General features: G+C 47.1%; 1 protein-coding gene across 1 annotated transcript in view; it reads left to right on the top strand.

Annotated features, from left to right (window-relative positions):
* Nucleotides 1–17,605, top strand: part of LOC120506988 (peroxidasin homolog) — a 48,132-nt gene that overhangs the window by 14,805 nt on the left and 15,722 nt on the right. The window contains exons 4-12 of the mRNA XM_039719129.1: nt 4,724–4,795; nt 5,038–5,109; nt 7,462–7,533; nt 9,044–9,115; nt 10,659–10,828; nt 12,879–12,996; nt 14,508–14,677; nt 15,140–15,412; nt 15,578–15,694. Of these exons, the coding sequence (XP_039575063.1) occupies nt 4,724–4,795; nt 5,038–5,109; nt 7,462–7,533; nt 9,044–9,115; nt 10,659–10,828; nt 12,879–12,996; nt 14,508–14,677; nt 15,140–15,412; nt 15,578–15,694 (1,136 nt within the window). The remainder of the gene's footprint in view (nt 1–4,723; nt 4,796–5,037; nt 5,110–7,461; nt 7,534–9,043; nt 9,116–10,658; nt 10,829–12,878; nt 12,997–14,507; nt 14,678–15,139; nt 15,413–15,577; nt 15,695–17,605) is intronic.

Genomic DNA, 17,605 nt, shown 5'->3' with positions numbered 1-17,605 from the left:
GGTTGAGAGCCTGTCAGGAGCCTGATCACAGTGTGGATGTCCAGTGGGGCTGTTCAGCAGTTCAAACCCTCACTGGCTCCTCTCTGCTTTCCCCTGGTGAGGGAGATTTGATAAATCACAGAGCACTACTTCAGCATTAAAAACAGGAGCTTTGTTTGTGGAAGAGACACAGTCACTGTTTGCTTCCAGCTGGGCACTCCTGGTGCAGCACCACAGGTAATGAGCAGTAATCCTAAATCCTGCACCACTGGGACCTTCCTGGGGCTGTGTGCAGGTGGAGAAGCTCTCTTGGGCTGAACATCTCAGAGAGTTGTAAGATTTCCTTGTCCCCTCCTATTGGCTCTGCCCCGTTCCCATCTGTGCAGATGGTGCTGAGTATTTTTAAACTCTTAATATTGCCCCTTGGTACCAAAAAAAAAAAAAATAAAAGAAAAGTAGAAGGCAAAACCCCTCTTGTATGCCATCCACAGCTCCCCCAGCTCCAGGACAGCTGTTATGCTGCAGTTTGCCATCACTTGCTGCATGGCTGAAGCCAACATTAGCTCAGAGCAGGTGCTGGGCTGTGGGAGAGAGAGGAAACGCTGGGAGCCCGTGGTGAGGCTCAGCCTCTCCCTGCTTCCCAGTTTTTGCTCCTTTAGGTCATTTCTGGGAGGGGATGGATGATGACACCCCTGTGATTCCCACAGGAGTCACTGCCCTGTCAATCCCTTTGGTTTTTCAAACCACAGCCAAGGGTTGCTGCTCCCTGGATCTCTCCAGCACCATCCATAGAAATGTCCAAGCCAGGGACCAAAGTTCCTTTACATCCCCAGTGTGTATTTTGGGATTCCTGAGGCAAGAGCACCCGAGAGAACAGGGGCTCAGTGGAGGCCACAGTGCTTGTGCCTCTGCCTGGCCTTCTGCCCTGTCACTGCTCACATCTTATTTCTCTTTCTGCTCAGGTTTCTCTCTTTCTGAGAGCAAAACACTTCTGGTGAGCCCTGCAGCTCTGCTTTAGGTGCTGCTGGTGAAGAGTCTCAGAGTGAACAGAGCAGCAGTGTGGAGTTTCTGTCTTTTACTCTCTGGTAACTCCTGAGAGAATGTGTTCCTGCCAGCAAGGAGGGGATGTCAGAGCCTGCTTGGATCTCAGAATAAAAGTTTCTCCCTTAAATATGGGAAATAACTATTCCAGATCATTCTGTCAACAAGGGGGAATGTGTGGTTGAACATAAAATCCATTTTTTCTCCCCCTCTAAGTACACTACGTGATGATTTCTATTAATGGTGTGAGGAAAAAAGTTGCTGTTTTGTCACAATGACTGTAGCATGTGGATTGTCAAATGAAAAGAGGAAAGAGAACGTGGTTTGAGTCTGAATTCTGTCCTGTCACATCATTTAATACATTCTTCGATACAGAAAACCACTCATTTAATGGAACATAAGCCTGTGCCTGGCAACCTAGAGAGAGGGTGGGGAAGGGGAAAGGAGAGGCAGTCAGCACATAAAACCTAGAGGAAACTGAATGTAAAATGTTCTCTTGGTGAATCTGGGCCAGATCTCATGCTGCTTGTATATCTCAAACATCCCAGAAGAGTTTGGCAGGAATAAAGGAATAAAACCTGTGTGATTGAGTTCTCTTACTCATGTGGAGTCCAGTTCATGGGGCATGAAGGGCAATGCCCCATCCTACTGTGCTTCTGATACTTTTAATTTAGCCAGTTTTGCTACAGGGTGTGGTTAAGATAATGAGAGAGATAATGATCTTCCCAACCTCTGTCTGCCAGAGCATTTATTCCCAGCACATCTGGGCTCCCAGCTTTCAGCCCTCTAAGGGTAGCAGGAATTTGGGCATTTTTGCTGTGGATGGCAGCTGGGACCAATAGCCGGGCCATGCCAGGATTTTGCACACTTTTGGGTGTTTTGCACACTTTTCTGCCTGGGTGAATTGCACAGGAGCAAAGGAGCAGACAGCTGTGCAGGAGCCACCCAAACTCTTTCTAGGAGCCAGCTGTGCTGCCTTGTCCGTGGTTTTCTCTGAAAGCAGCATTTTGGAATAAGTGGGCTATTATGGACTCCATCATTATCTCACTTTCGAGTGTCTTCCAGGGCTTATCCTTCCATTACAATGGGGAATCCTGAGACAGGAAGCAGAGATGGCTTCTTCCATGCACTTTTTATTCTTAAATCAGGCAATGAACAAATTTTTAAGTATCAGACGATGAGATAAGAGCCCTGTGTGCTGCTTGCCATCTCAACTTCCAGGATTCATCTTATTTGGCTGGGTCAGTGATTACACTCCCTTGAACTGTACAAAATAGCCAAGACAACAAAACAGACTGGGATAATGCTTTTAAATAGCCCCAAAACACAGCCAGACAACATAATGGAATTTGAAATCCCGGTGGAGATCAGTCCTGGTCTGAACTCTGAGCATTAAAGATAATAATCAGCAAAAGGCTCCAGACCCTGCTGCTGCATGGGGCTGCTCAGGCTGTTGGTGTGACCCTGCTCACCAGGTCATTGTCACTGTCCCCTGGGAAGCAAATGGCCAATGCCAGGTGTGTGCCAGGTGCTCACATCCATGGGAATGACAGAGGGGTGCTGGCATCCCTCTGTCAGCCCACTGTGTGCTCAGAAGTGGGGCCAGGGCCCAGATAACAGAGAAGGAGCTGCCTTGTCCTGCTGGGGCCAGAGATGAAAGCTGATGGGGCAGGGAGGGAAGCACGGCTGGTGCCTGGGCTGTCTCTGTCCTGTGGGCAAACAGACAAAAGCCCTCTCCCACACTGCCCTCAGGCAGTCATTTCCAGCCCTGGGGTGTTCAGTCATCAAATAAACTTTTGGGTTGGTGCTCAGGGACTGTATTTCCACTCAGCATAGCTGGCTGTCAAAGCGGGATCGTGTGTTCCAAGGACTTGACATCATTTTTGCATCCTTAAGAGTGAGCCTGGGCTGTTTGACCTCAGCTGTGTGTGTGGTGCCATTGCTGCCAGCTGGGCAGGAGCTTTCCAGCCTTCTCTGCCTTAACCTCTTCAGGCTGCCTGTGCCCAGCCCTGGCATGTGCAGCCTGGCAGTGGCACCCACACCTGTGGTGCCAGGGCAGCTAGTCCAGGGAGGATGGTCAAATCCAGGGTAATGAGGTTTTCTCAACCCCTCATTGCCTGACTTACAAATCTGTTTGCTCTTGAGTTTCTCACATGCTTTTTCTGACTCTGAATGTAATTCTCCACCTGAAAAACAGCTGGTGGAAAGCTGGTGTGGCTCAGCTGCCTGGAGAGAACTTGTGAAGCTGCCATCACACGTGTGTGTGCTTCTGACATATTTTATCTCTTCTGTCATCCATGAGGTGTTTGATTTCACCTTCATCTTCTTTTCCCACAAGTTTTTTTACCCTTTCTCCCCATCTCTTTGTCTTTGCTCTCCATCCTTTACCTGCACAAACTGGTTTTGGCCAGGAAAGACCTTGGCTTGTAATGACAGAGGCTGGATGCTCTTTTTTGTCCAGAAAAGTGGGGCAGAAAATTGGGTTTTGCTGCAGGGAAAGTGCTGAACTATCTGCTCACCTGTGGCAGATCCTTCCTGAGGAGCAGAGCTATGGCAAAAATCAACTTGTAAAATGCACATGCAGTACATGTATTTAATGTGACCCAACATAGTAAGGTTTGGCTGCTTGCAGAGGGAATTGCTGTTTTTCCTACAACACCTGAAAAAGAAATCTTTGCAGTACAGAGCCACAGATTCCTTCTCTGCCCAGAGCTCCATTTAGGAATTTTAAAAATTAGTGGTGGCTGGTGAAATCCTTGCTCTGGGCTGTTCAGCTCCACCAGCTGTGAGCTTTGCCAGACCTGAGCATCAGTGGGACCCACAGCCACGAGGAACAGCTCAGCTTTGTGTATCAGGGAGCAATTTATAAGTGATTTATTGGGTTTTCTCCGTGTTGGGCTTGGCAGGGGCTGCAGCAGAGCCCTGCAGGGCTCAGCTCTGTGGTTACACTGCTGCACAGCGTGGCTCTTGCAGAGCTGGGCTGTTTCTGGTCACTGGCACTGGCCATCAATTGCACACACAGCCATGGCAACTGCACACACAAGTGTCACACGGCTTTGCAGTGCCACGTGGCCCAGAGGTTTTGGATTAAAATCTGGCACAAAGCTCCTGAGGTTGAAAGAGGTTGTCTCTGAGCAGCCTCAGGAGTCAAAGTTGAATTTATTTCTTTCTCATTTGCGGGTATCGGTTACAAAGTGATTAGAGCAAAGCTATTAGCATTTCGTGGCTCCTATAACTCCACTGGGAACTGTTTTAGGCTGCATTTGTACTTCTGAAAACTGGATCTGCACTCCTCTGCTCACTTGTTGAACACAACCAGGCACCTCCAAAACCCATCATGGTTGTACAAGAGTGGCAGCAATGATGTAATATCTTACTCCCCACTGCTTCTTTCTGCCTGTCTCCCATCCCCTCATCCCTTTTCTGGACAAAATCGTCACTTTGGGATGAAAACTGTGGCAAAAGATAAGGAAAATACTTTGAACACTGCAATATGGAAAGTACTTGGCCCCTCTGGGTGAGAAACCTTCTCACTGCCTTGGCTGGTGTGAGGACTCAAACTTTGACTTTCTAACCCCATTAAGTCTTAAATTCTGTGACACCTTGACCCACAATTTTTCAGTGGGCACCCAAGAACAGAAATGCCACAAATCTCACATGTGCTGACTTCACCAGCTGTGTTTTTCTTTCTTGATTTGAACAGGCTGCTGAACAATAACCAGATAAAACAAATCGTGAGAAGATCCTTTGAAGATCTGGAGAACCTGAAATACCTGTGAGTTTGTAGCTCAGTAATTTCTTGACCTCTTCAAAATCTAACAACCCGCTTTTAATATTTGCCAGTCAAGGATGCACTGTGTGTGTTTGGAGCTGAATGTCAGAGGTATAAAACTTTGCCCTTGAATCCAGGCAGCAAGTTCTGCTTGGGTTGAGGCTCATTGCTGTTTCCTGTGACTTTTTAGAACACAACTGCTGATCAGTTCCCCTAATGCTGTTTCCTTTCTCTCCTTTTGAAAGCTACCTTTACAAAAATGAAATCCAGAGCATCCAGCAGCATGCCTTCCACGGGCTCCGCTCCCTGGAGCAGCTGTAAGTACAGATGAGCCTTGTTTGCATGCTGTGCTGCCAGGCCTGGGGAGCAGCAGGCACTTAGCGAGGGCGAGGATGAAGCTTCTGCTCTTTTCTCATCCAGATTTGCCAGACTACACTGGGTTCATTTGGAAACAGCTGTTCTGAGTATTGGTTTTGGTTAGTTAGTGCTGAGGTCTCTTCCTGCTGGTGCTCCATGTGTTTTCTCCTGCCCCCAAACCTCTGGAGCATTGGAAGAACCCAGCTGTGCTTCCCAAGGCCTTTATTTCCAAGGACCTTATGAGGGAGGAGAGAGGGGTCTGCAGGAGGGCTGGGAGCAGAAGGCTCTGCTGGGTTTGTGTCTGGGGATTCCTCGAGCAGAGAGTCAGATCTGGTCCTTTACTTAAATTGAGCATGCTGGTTGAGTTTCTCATCCTAAGCTCTGCTGGGAATGAAAGGATGAAGTGCAAGCTGGGAGCTGGGGCAGCCAAGTTTTCCTGGGAGCTACCAGGGTGGTGGTGCTCCCGTGCTGCAAAGCATCTGGAAATTGCAGTGGGGGAAGATGATGGATCCAAACAAACACAGTCATGAACTTCCCTCGAGCTGCGTGGCACTCTGTGCTGAATCTGGGCTGGAGGGAGCCTTGTGTGTTTTCCTGGCAGCTGGAGTCCATCACTCCAACAGTCCCCATTTGCTCCCCTTCTGTGCAGGGCAAAACTCTGCTGTTTATTCAAAGTTTTGGTTTTTGACTCTTAGTGCACTGCTCTTGAGGTGAGATGGGCAGACTGAGGTCTGACTCCTCTGAAGTGCCTTCCTAAACTGGGACTGGATTTTTCTTATTGGGACTGGTGGAGAGAGTGTGAGCTTGGATATTTGAATCACAGACACATGGAATGATTTGGTTTGGAAGGGATCTTAGAGCTCATTTCATCTCACCCCCTGCCATGGGCAGGGACACCTTCCACTGTCCCAGGTTGTTCCCAGTCCCATCCAATCCCTTGGAAACATCCAGGGCTGGGGCAGCCACAGCTTCTCTGGGCACCCTGTGCCAGGGCCCCTCCACCCTCACAGGGAACAATTCCTTCCTAATGATTTATGCTTCCTAAATAATTGAAGTACAAGAATTACTTGTGTCATTGGAGAGCAGGGACCAAAGGTGAAACTGGTCTAATTCCTGAATTGTTCCCAGCTGCAGCATTTATAGGGCTGGAATGAAACCAAGGACTTTGCTGTAAAAGGAATAGGATCCAGCTTGTTCTCCAGGTTGACAGCACAAGAGGACAGAGCATAATTGGAAATTTCAGGCAATCCTAACAATAGGTGTGCCACCAAGCTTGTGTACAATGTGGTTTTTCATCAGCCAACTCAGCAAGGATGCCTGGGAGAAAATTTAGGAAGCTGAAACTGGCTCTAAGCTGAGCTCAGAGAGCTGATGCTGCCCACAGGGATATTTCAGCAGTGAGCCTTCCAGACTTGATGTCACGAATAAAAGAAAAAAACAAAACCAACAAACCCACAAAACCAACAAACAACCCGCTGAAAGTCCCATCTGTTTTCAATCCCAGGCAGGCTTAACTCCAGAAGAAATAGCTTTGCTCAAATCCTACCCCGTTTTCCTGTCCCCACCAGCCAGCTTTTCAAGAAAAAGAATAACCCAAGTGATGGACAGGATCAGATGCTTTCCTCAAGGTCCAAAGCAATCTCAGCAGGCATCTGAGAGTGATTAGAGCACATCCCTGTCTTCCCCACTGTGACCCTCCAGTGCAGAATCTGAGTCACCCTCTCTGATACTGGACCATTTATCATGAATCCTTCCATTACAAATCAAGCAGCCATGTGGAGGCTTAGGCAGTTATTTCTCAATGCAGTCAGCTACAATAGCAGAATGAGTATTTGTAGATCTGTGATTAATCTGTGTCTGCTCTGAAATTTATGCCTGTGTAAAATAAAGGGGAACGGTTTAGGCAATTTGGGGACTGTAAAAAATCCATCTGAAGGTCAGGAATGTGTCAGTTGTGCTGGTGAATGTCACAGCTCTTGGCAACAGGGAGGCTCAGGTATTGTGGTGAGTTGCTCTGCAGGCACATTTCTTTTCTTGATGGCAAGGGGTGACCTGGGGCAGGCAGGAGGTTCCCTTGGCCTCTGGAGTGGCAGGCCACACTTTGGATTTTAGTGGAAATAAAAATATTAGTCTGTATTAGCAGAAAAGCCATGTTGGCTACTGTGTTTGCATGTGGTAACTGGGGACACTAACATGGATTCTGGCTTCTCCACACCTGCCCTGAGATGGTGACCAGCTGGGGGGCACTGGTGGGTTGATCTGGGAACATTTTCTGTCTCTTAAATTCAATCTGTGTGTGATTTCTGTCATAGGTACCTGCATTTCAACAACCTGGAAAGTCTGGAGCTGGAGACTTTTAGTGACCTTCCTAAACTTGAAAGGCTGTGAGTAAAGATGGGATATTTCTTGGGACTAAGAGGGTGAGGAGAATGGGGAAAAGCCCTTTATTTAGTGTAGCAGTTTTGGTAGCATGGAGTGTGGTCTCCAAAATGCAAAAAGAAACTTCTTTAAAGAAAGAAATTTTACATAATTGCCGAGGGGGAGGGTGACTGGGGATGTGAAGGGAATTTCCCATTTTATGTTATGTTCAGGTTTCCATCTAAATAGGAGTAAATCTGCAGAAAGTCCTACAGCTGGTCAAGCCAAGTGAAATTTTACTCTGAGTATAAGGTCAGCAACATTAGTCACTGTTGGGCAGAGCGAGCTAAAAAAAGGGGGTGGAAAAGGGATAAAGTCAGAAGAAAGTCTAACAAGAAAAACACACATCCTTCTTGAAAGCAGTGAGGAAATGGAGTCTCCTGCTCCCCAGGATTGCTTCTAGCAGTAATGGAGCCACCAGCACAACAGCCCATGTGTGGTTCCCACTCCATGGAGAAACCAGCAGACTTTCCTGGGCTGTGTGGAAATGTGCCTTATATCCATACATGCCAAAGAAATAAAATTGTGGGATCCCACACCCTTAGGAAAATTCAGACCTGGATCAGTACATGGCTGATCTCAGTCACTGTATTGGATCCAACAAAAATTCTGGATTTAAATTTTAAAGGAAGGTTTTTCAGCCTCCAAGCTGGGCAACCAGGCTGGACTCTGGTGCACATGTGTGTGTGCAGACATTTGCACTCGAGCTGTGCTGCTTTTGTGTTCTCTCCTGTTCCACCAGGTACTAAAATTGCTTCATCTCTTTCATCAATGGTCTCTTATGAGTTTTAGATGTAACCAACACAAGTGAATTCCCCCATCATTATGGGAATGGGGAGTTAATTATCCCCTCTTAGTCCCCACTAATATTGTGCATTTTAGTGCAGTCAGGATTTCTCCTTAAGAACTGGAGAGTTTTATGTGTGTGCTAAGACTCTGGAAGTGAGAATTTGCCTCAGTTTTCTTCAGAGATGAGCCCAGTTGAGGTGGCTGTTTTCTGAATTGGATTTGCTCATGGATTTGGGTTAATAACTACACGGAGTCTAAGGCAGGGGTTGTCTAACACCAATGGCTGCCCTTGTAGAATTGTCACGTCATCTGCACCGGGGAAGGAAAAGGTCCCTTCTAAACTGGAGCTGACCCAGGCCCAGAAAACAGAAGGTGGGTCCAATCTGAGGGGATTTTGTGCCCTTTCTCCTCCCTGTGCAGAGAGACTGAAGGGGTCCAGTTCAAACCTGTTCCATCCCATCCTGAGTCACCATTTCCAGCCCACACCCGCTCTCGGCTCTGGCAAATTACGTCACACCCACCAAGGGATGAAATCCCTCCAGCTCATGGAAACAAACATGGAATTTAAACACTGAGCTCCATTTTGATGCGTGGCCTTTGCATTTAAACTGAGTTGTGACCTGAGGTGTCATCATCCTCACAGTGCAAATACTGAATAATGTTTTGGCATGGTTTCTCCCACTGCAGATTCTTGCACAACAACAAGATTTCCAGGATTCATCCAGGGACATTCTCTCAACTGGAATCCCTCAAACGCCTGTAAGTAAAAAATATTGCCTACAAAGAGGACTTGTTTATCTTCAATCAGATGGGCAGGACCTGAGGAAGAATGTGCCTGGTTGGCAAAGCTTTTAGTTGTTGCACTTCTAAGGCCACTGCTAAGTTTATAAAACAGTTTTGATTGGACCTGAAAGCTTATTTAAGCAGTTAGAAGTTTCTTTATACTAGTGTCTAATTATAATCAGCTTACAGCTTAATAATGTCACAGGAATGAACGTTCCTGGAAAGTCTTCACAAGGGTTTGAACCCATAAAACATCCTTGAAAAATGTAGAAAGTCCAGGTCACGGATACGACCTTGAACATGTCTGTAGATCAGTATCTACCATGGTTAGAAAAATCATAGTCATAAAAGAAAAGGCTTGTTTTCTAGATTGAAATTAGTCAGAGGAGTGCCAAGGGGCATGATTCCCTTTCCATGCAGGAATTCCCCAGGGTGCCATTCCCACATAACCTGTCTGTCTCTTAAGCTCACTTCTTTCTTGCTTTGGTTTTATGATCTCTGGAAATGAGTTCTATGATGTGTTTGGGAGGAAAAAAAAATGCAAAAGGTAAAGAATTTTGGTATTCTGCCATGATTTTCAAGTGCAATAAAATAATGTATTTCTCACTGCTGCCCTCAGTGATTTCTGCAAGCAGGTAAAATGCTTCTCTTCTCTTTAGCAGGGAATATCTTGTGAAATGCTGTCTGTAGGTGCCAGAGAAAAAGATGGGATGTCTATAAAATATTCGGTCATGGCCCTGTATGAAATCTCACATTCTCAATTATGTGACCCTGAAAGTGTTAGATTTGTCTTCCTTTTTTGCTTGTTTGTTTGTTTAGGGTTTTTTTTTTTGTTTTGTTTTGTTTTGTTTTGGTTTTTTTTTGGATGGCTGTGCTGGTTTTGAAAACCATGACAATGGCCCAGACCCACCGACTGTAAAACTTTCAGTGGGGAAGGAGGCACAAACTAATCCCCTGTAGTCGTCCTTTATCCTCATGGATAGCACTGCTTGTAGGAATGAGGTCAGTGCAGGGAAGAGGCTGAGGGCGCTGGGAGGTCACTGCAGCTCCATTTGCTGTGGTTCAGGCTTGTGTTGCTGTAGTAAAAGTTCTTCCAGTTGTGTAGAAATGCTGCAACCTCTCACAGCTGGTTATAGGAAGGGTCTGATCCCACCCGCATAAATAAAGGGGAGGGTTTTTTGGAGCTAAAGGAGAAAAGCTAAAAGAGAATTACAGAATTCAGTAAAGGTTGAAACCTCCATCCCAGGGTAAAACACAACATTTCAGTGTCTCAAGTAGCCCAAAACTGCATAATCCAGTTTAACTGAATTATTTCTATTTGAAACTGGAATGGTTGATATTAGTTTTTTGATTAAATCTTTCTAATTGGTCAGGCATCCTAGCTAACCATCGTGGCAATGAAACACCTCAGATTTTCACCTGGGATATAATCAAATGCAGGGCAAACCACCCGGGTGACCCTGGGAAGGAGGCAGTGCTGCAGCCTGGGCGCTCAGCTGCCTTCTGCTGGCTGTTGCAGGCGGCTGGACTCCAACTCGCTGCTGTGTGACTGCGACCTGCTGTGGCTGGCAGAGCTGCTGAAGCAGCACGCGGAGCAGGGCAGCATCCAGAGCGCTGCCACCTGCGAGGCTCCGCGGGACCTGCACGGCCGCTCCATCGCCTCCCTGACCGCCCGCGAGCTCAACTGCGGTGAGCCAGCTCACAGCCCTCCCCGGGCCACCCTCAGCCCCTGGGCTGCCCTTTGGGCTGGGAACTGCTTCCTCCGGCCCTTTTCCTCCCTCTTCCCTCTGCTGGCGTCCTGATTTCTCCCCCCTTCACTGCTGAAATGGGAAAATCCCAATGGGGCTGCAGGAGGAAGCTGATATTCCCAGAGGGGTTGGAGGCAGCGCTGTTTTGGCATGTAGGTGTTGGCTTCTTGCACAGAGTAGGGATGGTAGAGGATCTGCTGCACCAGTGGCTAAACCAGGAACTAGAGGAAATACCCCACATCAGGCTGAGCAGAAGGGGAATACTGGGAGAGCTGCAGTGGCAGAAAACACAACTGGAAACCGGAGGGAGAGCATCATAGATATGGAGCTGTGTTTGACTGTGGCATAACTGATGGCTTTTGTTAGGCTGTTACTCTTTAAACTTAGAGTTTTAAATTAGGTTTTATTCTTAAAAATTCATTATTTCATATAGAAAAACACAGATCTCTGATTTTTAAGTGGAGGTAAGACAAAACTCTGGTTTTTAAATGGAGGTTGGCACAAACATTAGCTGTAGTTCCATGGTGCTTTGCTGCTGGTAGAGTCAGTTTGAGAAATTCCCACCCACATGGGCTGGCTGTTAGCATCCCCCCTGGATATGCCAGTCCAGCTGTGCACGGCCCTGCTCTGAGCCAAATCTGTGAGCTCAGCTGGATTTTGAAGAGCTCTCCATTGAATTCAGCTTTTCTCTTATGATTCCATTATTTTGTTAAAAAAAAATTTGACCATTTCACAGATTAATTTGGGGCACAGCCATGGAAAGAGTTGAGTTGGCACAAACAGGTCTGTGACCTCCAGGGAGGGGGGATAGGAAGGGTCTAGGGAAAGCAGCTGGGGACACATGGAGTGGCTGTGCCACACAGCAAGCTGTCCCCAACACACTCCCAGTGCCACAGTACAGCTGTTAGTGCAAATTTGTTCTGGTTTAGGCATGGAAACACAGTGGGGTGTCTGTCAAATTACCAGAGCACCTGGTGGGAAGATTTTGCTGGCATTTAGCTTTCACCCTGGTGGTGTGCCAGCTGGGAAGACAAATGATACAGAGTTCAGCAGAGAGCTCTGCCCATGCAGGTGGCTGATATCTGAGTCAGTCTGAAAGCTGCTGGTACCATTAACCCATGGCTTTGAGCAGCTGTGAGCCACAGGGGCAAATCTGCCCTGGGTCAGTGTTTTGTACTGTGGGGCTGTGCTGGGCTTGGGCTGTACTGGGTTTGGGCTGTACTGGGTTTGTCTTTGGGGATTTTTTCTGAGTCATTAATTTGTGGTCTGAGGAGTGAAGGCGCTGACCTTCCCTTGGAGGAGGTGACAGGCTCTCAATTTTAGGAATAACCCAGCTGGTTTTACTGGATTGCTGATGAACATGCAGATTGTGAAATGGGTAAGCTTTTTGAATCAAGCTCAAGCACTCCAGGGCTTGTTCATAAATTCCTCCCTATTTTAGCACATCCTTTCAATGTTTAACTTGCTTGGTGCTTGAGTACATTCAAAGTGAAGAACACAGTGAAAGGCTTGGCTGGATAGGGATAGGATGATGAATTAGGCCATAATGAATGAAATCCTGTTGGGAAGGAAGTGGTGTGGTTTGCAGGGAGCTGGCTCTGTGTTCAGGTGGAGCAGAAAGCTGCAGGCTGCCAAGGGAAGAAAAACAACCCAAGTGAGGATGCTACTGACTTATTTGCTTCTTTGGGGAGCTCTTTAATGAACCCCTGTACAGTCAGGTCTGTGGGACCTGATCCACTGCCCAACTACTGGGAATAGGAGCAGCAGCAATTCCCCAAGGCCTTTACAGGTGGATGATGCTATTCCTTCATGATGTTTGCAGGTGTTAGTGAGTTTTGGGGTGGCTCTGAGTGGGTGCTGCTGTGCCTGGGGCTGTGCCTGTTTCCTGGGGCATTGCAGGATGGGTGTTGTGTGCCCCACCATACCCCAGCTGGGCTGCAGGTGGTTTTGTGCTGCTTTGGACTGGGTTGTGTTCAAATGGTGTTTTGCAGAGAGGCCTCGAATAACCTCAGAACCCCACGACGTCGATGTGCTCCTGGGAAACACAGTTTATTTCACCTGCAGGGCAGAAGGAAACCCAAAGCCTGCCATCATTTGGCTGCACAACAAGTAAGTCACATGCAAGGAGCCCTGGGGTGGCAAAGGTTTTCAGGCACTGAGCTCTTCAGTGCCTGCCTGTAATTACAAAAGTTGTTTCACACAACATTAAAAAAAATTAAAAATAAGAAAAAAGAGATGGTTATTTCATGGGTTATATTTACCTTCCTTTTAACAGCATTCTCTGGTGACCATGTAATCCAAATGGTGTTTTCATCTGCATTTGAAATATTTCATCTGTGTTTGTAATGGATTCCAAGAGCTTATAACTTTCCTATAAACATACTCTGCAGGCTGAAAGCAGTTGTCTTTTGATCAGGAAAAAAATAAAATTAGAGTTTCATGTTGCTCTCAGCCACCATGCTTGCCATTTGTTAACTGCTGAAATGCTTCTCACTAAAGGCTGATCGTGCTAGGTATGAGGTTTCTTTCCAAAGGGAAAAATTGCTGTGCTCCACTGAAGGACAGAATTTGCAAATTTGCATATAGGTTATGTGCTAGATGCCAAAGTGTTCTGGGAAATTCTGCACAATAAAATATTCTGTGCCCACTGTGGAAGTGAAGCTGCCTTGCTGCTTTATGAGCTTCTTGTCTGGTGAAGCCTGAGCAGGGCTCGGTTATTAATAAAAAATGATCAATGTGTGCTTCTTCAGCAATCCCCCCACCAGGCAGAGTTTCAGCCCAGAGCAAAAGTTTATGGCTGAGTTAAGTCCCTTTGGAAGGAAGGTTTTGTTAGGGAAATGCTGGCAGGCTCCCAAAGACAGCATTGTAAGAAGGATAATGATAATAAATGCTCAACAAACGAGATATGGCTGGAGAGAGGAGACACCAGGGGAATTAAATAAATGCCCAGCAAGCAGATTAGATTGCATAGTGGGTTCAGCCTTTGTCCTGGGGGGAGAGAGGTCCCTTCTTCCCTTTCCATCATCTGCAACCATCCAAGATTCCTTCGTGCTGGGACAAATGGGCTGCAGCACTGGGACCTTCTGCCACGGGCTGGGATCCAGGAGTCGCAGGTCATTGCAGAAAGAAGGAAGATGTTTCACAGCTCTCGGGCTGGGTTGGACTCCAAGCTGTGTTGGGGTCCCATGGTGACTTCTCAGAGCTTTTTGCTCCTCTCAGGCCTTTGAGTCTGGAGTTTGAATAGCACTGGCTGCACACAAGAGCAATATTAATTCATTGTTAAATTTGCACTTAGTGAGTAAGGAGAACAGGCTTTCCGGGCCAGGGCGCCCTGACAATGCAGCAATGCTGTGACATGGGAACAGAGTGCTCTCCTGATGGGCTGTAAATGTCCTGTGTAATCAGTGGGGAGAGAAAAAGCAGCTCACCCAGGGAGTAAATCAGAACTGGAGCTGCACTTCAGTGCTGTGAATCAGAACTCTTGCTGCACATTTCATGAAATCTCAGAATAGCTCCAAGAAACACCAACTTACAGCCATGCAAAGCCCCCACATCCCCCCGGGGGGGACCACCAGTCTTTATTCCTTTCAGATTTTGCCTGTTTGTGGCTGTTTTTTCAGTAATAAGATTGACATGAAAGATGACAACCGCCTGAACCTGTTGCAAGATGGTACCTTGATGATCCAGAACACCAAGGAGTCGGACAAAGGCGTCTACCAGTGCATGGCCAAGAACATTGCTGGGGAGGTCAAGACACAGGAAGTCGTGCTGCGCTATTTTGGCACCCCATGTAATTGAGCTTTGTGCACCCCTTTATGACCCAGGGGGTTGGGGATGGGAATGGAGCTAAATCAGAGTCAGTCCCAGCTTTGTATGTGCCAAGAAGTTCTTGGTGTGCTGGGGGAGAGAGTGAAGGCAGCCAAGCAAGACCTGAGCTTCAGGGGCTCCTACTGGAATGGGAAAAGGGGTATTTAGGGATTGAAGGTAATTTGGGACTGGGGAGGGAGTTTGAAGTCTGGGATGAATTCTGCAGCACAAGGGTGAAGGGGACATGGGAGTGGGGATGCTCCAGCACTGCGTGAGTGGGTGTGAGGAGGTGGTAGGAAGATGCTGGGGACATTGCTCACAGTGAGGGTTTGGATGTCAGGGAAGAACCAGGGTGGGTTGCTGGGTTGCAGAGGAATCTGAGCAACTTCTGCCCATCAGTGAGCAGGCAGCAGAGCTGGTTCCCAAAGCTCTCCTTTCCTTGCAGCCAAGCCCACTTTTGTGATCCAGCCACAGAACACTGAAGTACTGGTTGGGGAAAGTGTCACCCTGGAGTGTGGGGTCTCTGGGCACCCCCACCCTCGCATCAGCTGGACCCTTGGCACGGGCTCTCCTCTGCCACAGGATTCCCGTTTCACCATCACCAGCTCTGGAGGGCTCTTCATCCAGAATGTCACCTTCTCGGACCAGGGGCAGTACAACTGCAATGCCAGCAACTCCGAGGGATCCATCCAGGCCACAGCAAGGATCATCGTGCAAGGTGAGGGCTCCCACGCTGATCCTCTGAGGGTTCTGGGACATTTCTGGGACACGGTCTTTGGTCAGTGGGGTGTATTTGAGTCTTGTGACTGGTTCTACTCCCATGAACTCCCGGAGTTTGCTGCCTGAGTGTTTCCTGCTGCTCAGTCATTGCTCTCCCTTCCAGATTCTCCCAGGTTTCTCGTCATTCCCACGGATCAGACAGTAACTGAGGGACAAAGTGTGGATTTCCCCTGCTCTGCTGAGGGTCACCCTCCCCCAGTGATTACCTGGACAAGGGCAGGTACTGCCTCACTTGACTTGTGGCTTCTCTCTCCATGCCATCATCCACAGGGTGTAGGTGGGAACAGCTGAGCAGCTGGCCCAGGGTGGTGGCTTGCAGTGGTGGCACAGGACAAGTTGTGACCAGAACAGACCAGTCCCACGAGGAGATGTGATGTAGATCACCAAGGGTGGTGTTAAGCACTGAGGAAAGAGCATCTTGGGTCTCTGTCACAAGGAAGGAGTGTGATGGTTTTCATCAGCATGAAACCCATGGAAAGCATCAGACTTCTTCCTGCAGTGGCTTCCCACCTCCTCCGAAAAGGCAAGCTCTGGAACCTCCAAATCAGTGGATATCAATCACAGAATTGTTTGAGTGGGAAAAGACCTCTAAGATCACGAATTCCAGTCCTTAACCCAACACTGCCATGTTCACTACTAAACCGTGTCCCTAAATGCCAAATCTACACTTTTTTTTAACATTTCTGGGGATGATGATTCCACCACTTCCTTCTGCAGTACCACCATGTGCCAGGTCTGTGTCATTGTCCTTGATTTGCTGCCCTTGTGCAGCACGTTGCAGAAGGACACCTTTCACTGGCACACCTCAGAGTTTTCTCATAGCTTAAGAAAGAAGATTTTGGGACAACAGGTGGTGGTGAACTTTTAAAGTCTCAAATAATTGTTAATGCTGGCTCCACTGAGCTGATCTCATCCAACACTTTCTGGGACAGAAGCCAATAATGCTTGGCCCAGAGGTCCTCCAACTTTTCCTTATGCTTCACAAGCCATAATTAATGGTTTAGGGCTGTGGAGATTTTGTGGGTATTGTGTTCCAGCTTCCACAGCAAAGGCCCTGACGCGGAGTTAAGAAGGACCAGCTGAAATTCTGCTCTGCCAGCATGTTCTCCATCTCCTTTACCCTGTTTTCCTCCAATTCTCAGAAAATATATCTTAGGCACATGGAAAGAAGCACGGTGACAAGAAGTGAGGTTCATAACTGCTTTGTAACCAGGTTTGCACTCAGCACTCCATAAATAAAAAACCAATGAAGATTTACAGTGCTTTCACATGCTGAAGGCAAGACAAGAGGAGGGGAGCATTGAGATGAGCTTTGAGAGTATGGAGCGTTTTGGTATTTGGGATGAATATGGAGAGGATGAATAAATGGAAAATTGAGTATATTAAAAAAAAAATTGCTAGCCTGAAAAATTTGGATAATTTTATTTAGATTTGTTAAAGCAGTTTAGTTTTCAGCTTTTCTTCTGAAATAGGGAAGATATTGAAACAACTGTTTCCAAACTAAAAAAATCAGACCAACAAATTTAGAATGATAATGCCAAATGTTCCCATTGATTTGATGAAACAGAGACTTTTGATAATTGAAGAGTGATTTACTATCCATCAAGGGTCAAAAAAAATCTGCAGGTTGCACTAAGAAAATACTTAGGAGGAAAGAAAAAGGGTTCCAGCTCTTCTCAGCTGATCAGACAAGACAACTCAGTGTGTAAAGGTGGTATTTCAGGGTGATTGATGCTGGGAAGGAAATTAAATGTGTGACTATCACACAGACCCCTCCAGTGGTGGTGATGCCTTCAAAATCTAGTAACAGCACAAAACACTTTTGTGACAATAGGAAATAATATAAAGGCAGGTCTTTAATTGGACGTGTCCAGGTGCAAATATGGCAAATTACATGCTGAAAATGTGCTGAAAATGCACACATGTCAAAGCACATGTGACACAGGGCAAGTACAGTTATATAAATTCAGCAAATTTGCATAATTGACAAGAATGCCCAGTTAGAAACACAGGCAATGAAGTCATTCTCCCTCTTGGTTCAACCCCTTGTGAAGCCTCCCTCCCTGCTAGTTGTCCATGTCTAATACACGAGAAAGTGTCTTGGGAAGGTGTCTTGTCCTTGATTCCCGTA

Source organism: Passer montanus, unplaced genomic scaffold, assembly GCF_014805655.1.
Source record: "Passer montanus isolate IOZ18808 unplaced genomic scaffold, ASM1480565v1 scaffold41, whole genome shotgun sequence".
NCBI lineage: Eukaryota > Metazoa > Chordata > Aves > Passeriformes > Passeridae > Passer > Passer montanus.
This window is presented reverse-complemented; position numbering and strand designations above follow the sequence as displayed.